The 2,144-nt window shown below is 37.6% G+C and overlaps 1 protein-coding gene across 1 annotated transcript; it reads right to left on the minus strand.

Moving 5' to 3' along the window:
- Positions 1–398: 398 nt before the first annotated feature.
- LOC148926416 (uncharacterized) lies at positions 399–1,031 on the minus strand. Its single transcript, XM_089059123.1, has 2 exons — positions 631–1,031; positions 399–537 (listed from the first exon to the last, which is right to left on the minus strand). Exons 1-2 carry the CDS (start codon positions 1,029–1,031, stop codon positions 399–401), a joined length of 540 nt encoding a protein of 179 aa, XP_088915249.1.
- Positions 1,032–2,144: the final 1,113 nt, after the last annotated feature.

Genomic DNA, 2,144 nt, shown 5'->3' on the forward strand with positions numbered 1-2,144 from the left:
AGACAAAAGGTTCAAATCAAGGCTCAAAGATGGATTGATTTTCAATGGATGCGATTCTAAGGTTCGCCGAGACTTTGGAGAGGCAAGACAAGCTAGTCATCCACCCTTGATTCGGCTCCGATCTTCGTATTTTTAGTACTTAATCTCTTTTAACCCTTTTTACTATGAAAACTCAATAAACACGTCAAAATATTAAATGATGGGAATATAGACCAAAGTGCATGTAAGTCATATGATTTGCATTCAAAACAACCAAGTCTAACCCCTTCAAACATGTAAATTTTCTGTCTATCAGCTACCACGCCCCCATGCACTCAGCCGCCTCTCTCTTCTCTGTAAGGTAATTCGATTACAAAAGTACTCCACAGAATAACTAAAAGTAGGAGTAAAGCTTAAGATCAGCTGCGCGGCCAAGCGCATGAGCAACAAGATAACCACTTATTAGGCGGCTTTCGCGGCTTCGGTTGTGCCTCTTCTCTCGCTTCGCCCATACCCATCATCCTAGCCGACTCCCCCTTCCCACTAGCGCTCACCAACCTGTCATTTAAAACAACACCATGCTCAAGTCCTTGGCGGGATGGATGGCCTTTAAATTTGAATTTATTTACCCATCCAAAAAAATTATCTTACACTGGAAATGCAAAGGAGGTGTTGCTGGCATCGGAAATCTTAGAATTAAGCGTGGGGCTAATAGATGGTGTGACGGGGGTTTGGCTTATGGCGTGTTTGTTGGGGGTTTGAGACGAGGACTCTCGGGAGTGGAGGCTGCCTTCTTCTTGCTCCATAACAGGAGGAAGGGAGACAGGCCATTCGTCGAGGCGCGGTAGGTCGCCAGATTTATTGTCGTTGATGATGGCGTAGTCGTTGGAGAAGCTGCTGCTCCCCATATGAAGGCTGAACAAGGAGTCGCCTGAGGTGCCGCTCCACTGCGTTTCTGATTTCCTTGAGAATACAGATGAAGGGATGCGGTCTCGATCGTACCCTTCCATACATTCATTGCTTCCTTTCTTCTCAACCTCTGCACCTTCCATTCTCTCATCTACCTGCACATTTTTCCAACATTTCTATCAAATCTAATCTTCTTGCTCAAGGTGCTAAAGAAAATCACAAATCAATCAATGCCTAATTATTTACGAAACATGTGCATGTATGCATTTATGAAGCTAATTAATTATTTAAGAAACTTGACATCACCAAATTGTCAAGCAATAGCTAGCAATGAAAACGCCTAAATTATGGAACATACCTAAACCAAGAAACCACTAAAAATCTTTTGAAGAAAAGCCACAAGGAAAATGTCTATGAATTTCTGCTATGATTTACGATCTGTGATGAAATTATCTAGGGTAAACGATGAACACAAGAATTTATTTTAGGGTTTATTCTGAGAAAGAAGAAAAATGGGAGTATTTGTTTCAATTAAGGAGGGCAAAGCGTTATCTTCGGGCATTATGAGAAGCTTTCATTTATAGCCAGCTGCATGGAAATTATATAGAGGTAATTAAACAGTTGCATTTACTGAAGTGGGAGCTTTAAATGATTCATTCATTTTAATTTGTTTTTTTTTTAATTCAGTTTATTATTCTATTTATTTAATTTATTTTTAGTTGCTACTTATGTCCAAAATTAATAATTGATAAGTCACCTACAATGCAAGACAAATAAATCAACAGATGCTCTATTTTGCAGTTGCAATAGTTTTCACTTCAGCTCATAACACAATGCAGCCAGACTTATTTTTAGTCACAATATCTAAAAGTTAAAATAAACAATAAAAAAATTTAATTTAAATTCAAAAAACTACTTTATTAGCTATATAAAACTTTTAAAAAATTAAATAGTTTTAGTTAGTGCTGGTAATTGATTTTCGATATGGAAATTATCACGGGAGCGGCACCTAAATGGCATGAGTAATGGAAGGTGATCTTATAACCTTCATTATCTTAATTTTATGGTTTATGGTGTTCTAATTTCATGGAGTTGTTACAATTGTATATGGATTACACACATATAAAAGCATTTTCCTCATCACTCAAATTCTGTACATTTATTGTGTATTTTAGCTTTTAGGAGCATTGTATTGCTTGATTCTCGGAGCTCTATCAACTTTGTCGGTGCCAAGCGGGTTTTAAGTGTTTTTTCAT

This window comes from Salvia hispanica, chromosome 5 (assembly GCF_029641045.1).
Source record: "Salvia hispanica isolate PSC_SH4W2 chromosome 5, Shi_PSC_v1, whole genome shotgun sequence".
NCBI classification, from domain to species: Eukaryota; Viridiplantae; Streptophyta; class Magnoliopsida; order Lamiales; family Lamiaceae; genus Salvia; species Salvia hispanica.